Below are 2,906 nucleotides of genomic sequence, written 5' to 3' on the forward strand. Positions count from 1 at the left end.
GAACTACAGGGCTTTGGGATACAGAGATTGAGACATGGTTGGAATGGGGAAAAGGGGGGAATAATGTTAAGATGCTTGGCTGTCTTTTGAATCTTGGCTTTCCTTACATTATATTATAAAATAGACACTGGAGGGGGAGAGGAAGGAATAGCCAGAAACATCACCATAGAAAGCTTGTAAGTCCGTCTTCTGCCTATAATTGATTGAATACCTAAAATGGGGCTACAACATCCCCAGTGAAGGAGGCTTCCTGTGGAGCCTCTGCAATACATAAGGCTACAGCCTGAACCACATCCAGATCTCCAGAGATGAGAAATTTCCACTTGAAAGGACAGCAGACTAGCCTGGAGCGGCTAGAAGAACAGAAGATACTTCTTAAAAGAAAGACCTGTAAGAACAAACAAGTTGCTTGCCCAGGAAACATAAGGCAAGTAGTTGGGTCCCCTCAGTGCAAACTCCCTTCCAAGAATAAGACTCAATTTCAATGGGAATACACGCTCTGATTGGTGACCACGCTCGTCACCAATAAGGGGAAGTGAGGGAAAAACAGCAACAAAGTGGCAAGCTAAGCCCTACAATGTGGAGAGTGAAGTGTTCAGAGCTCAACCAGAAGAAGAAGAGGAAAAAAAGAGTGATCTGATACAATTTGATGAACTTGACCTACACCTATGGATGCAGTAACTCAAAAGAGGGAACACAGCAAGAATCATTCCCACCGCCTCCACACACAGAATAGACAGGGATGGGCACCTTAGACAATGGCTACCCAAAATGAGGGGGTGGGGGTGGGGTACAAAGGCAAGAAGTGACTGGCTTACAAGCTTTCAAGAGGGACCCTAGAACCAGGGGGCCTGGAGGAAGGCAGAATCTCCAGTGAGTAGTATCCAATCTGTCTAGACGGAGCTGATGAAATGAAATACAGATGGCTCTCTTGTGATACAATAGTGAATAATAGTTATCAGGACTGACTGTGAGGGTTGGAAATGTAAAGGTAGATGTTTTATAACAAGGAAGGGAGTGATTAATTTTCCAGTCTAGGAGCGGAGGTCCCTAGGACCATCAACGGAGAAGAGCCTAGAGCAGGACCCTACCCAGAGAAGCAGTGATGCCTGAGATGGAGGCAGAGACGATGACGTGGAGCGATGGAGCAGCTGGGGATTTTAGATCCAGAGAGGGAGAGCGACTGTGTGCTGAAGACTGGGCGGGGAACAGGGGGAGTAGTGTAGGGGGCAGGCTTGCAGGGTATATCCTTTGGTTGGTTGATGATGCATGGAGGGGATTGTAACCATGGCAATAAAACGATATATGATAGAATGAATGTAAAACTAATGTTCTCCCATGTAAACTATCATATAATTCACAATAAAACATTAAAAAAAAAAAAGAGGAAGAAGAGGCCTGTAGAGAGGCTGAGTGATTACCTAAAGCACTGTTCTTGTTAAGTGCCATCAAGTCAATTCTGAGTTACTTTGGTAAGGTACAGGATTTCCAAGGAGCAGCTGGTTGAGTTTGAGCAACCATGATTCTTGTGGTTAGCAGTTCAGTGCTAATCCTATAGTGCCACACCATGACTCCATCTAAATCACTACACATCATCAAAATGCAAGAAGAACTTATCAGGGAAAGCCAGGAAGTCAGTCAAGGGCAGGAAAACAGAACCTAGTTAGTGTCCCTGGTGTGTAGAGGAAGCTACCAGTCTACTGTCAGAAGACAGAAACACATGGCTATCCATTTTATAGTACAAAAAAATCTCAGCATAACCTCAGAAGAAACGCTGAATCACTGGACCTCTGTGGCATTCACTTCTAGACAGATTCTGGAAAGTTCTATTTTCCTTGTAACTGCTGCTCCTCTGCATCAAACTTCTATTGGAACAGAGGGGATATGGATAAGATGGGGAGCAGAACACAGTAGCTTCCCCATACATACCAGTCTCTAGGTTATAGTTTCTTCAATTTCTACTAGCCATCTGTTGTCCCACCAAATCTGCCATCAGAACTACTCACCTGTACTGGCTCCTCCAAGACTCCACTGCAAATAGGGCAGATAAGGTCTTCATCAACATCCCCCTGGAATCGGGTTACATCATACCCCATGTCTCATCACTGAAACCCAGTTCCTGGAAAAGAAGAGAAGAGAAGAGAGGCCAGTTCAGAACACACTGACAGGATGCATTCACATGTTTAACAAATATTTATTGAGAGCCTACTATGTGCCAGTCATTTGGTGATGGTGGTAGTGGTGAGAGATCTGACTCAATAAACTTGATTCTAACGGGGAAGACATTAAATAAGTATACATGTGAAATACAAAGTGATAAATGCTTTCATAGAGTAAGCATAGGCAATATGAGGACAGGAGATGTGGTAACCTAAGTTCGGTTTGATAGGAGAGGATGGTTATGAGATGTTTTCTAGGGCTTGGTATCATCAGAGATGAGTACTACAGGAGAAGAGTTAGCTTGTTACTTCGGTTGCGGAGCATAATAAAGTTTTAGGCACAAGAAATAGTGCATTCAAGGCCCAGAAGTAAGAGGCACATGGAGGATTTGGGCTCAGAAAAAGGTTGGATACAAGGACTGGAGTATCAAAATATAAAACTAAAGAGGCAAGCAAGGGATAGGCCATGAAAAGTAAGAGTTGGACTTTACCTTGAAGGCTATGGGAAGTCACTGGTGAAAGAATGATACAATAAAAGTTCCCTTGTAACATTACTCTGTCTATAGAGGAGAGACTGGATACAGGAAGACTATCCAGGCAAAAGAGAGACGGTGAGAGTCTGCACTTAGTAGTGGTCATGGGGATAAACAAGGGATATTCAGGAAAGCAAAAACTCAAGGAACAGAGGAGAACAATCAAGATGGCAGATCGGGTGGACGTGTAGCAGAGAGCTCCGCCAACAACAAC

At 43.9% G+C, this 2,906-nt stretch overlaps 1 protein-coding gene across 1 annotated transcript in view; it reads right to left on the minus strand.

Annotated features, from left to right (window-relative positions):
• Positions 1-2,906, minus strand: part of RNF41 (ring finger protein 41) — a 51,884-nt gene that overhangs the window by 8,343 nt on the left and 40,635 nt on the right. The window contains exon 3 of the mRNA XM_006859427.1: positions 2,007-2,119. Within this exon, the coding sequence (XP_006859489.1) occupies positions 2,007-2,096 (90 nt within the window). The 5' untranslated portion in view covers positions 2,097-2,119. The remainder of the gene's footprint in view (positions 1-2,006; positions 2,120-2,906) is intronic.

Source organism: Chrysochloris asiatica, unplaced genomic scaffold, assembly GCF_000296735.1.
Source record: "Chrysochloris asiatica unplaced genomic scaffold, ChrAsi1.0 scaffold00033, whole genome shotgun sequence".
In the NCBI taxonomy this organism is placed as follows: Eukaryota; Metazoa; Chordata; class Mammalia; order Afrosoricida; family Chrysochloridae; genus Chrysochloris; species Chrysochloris asiatica.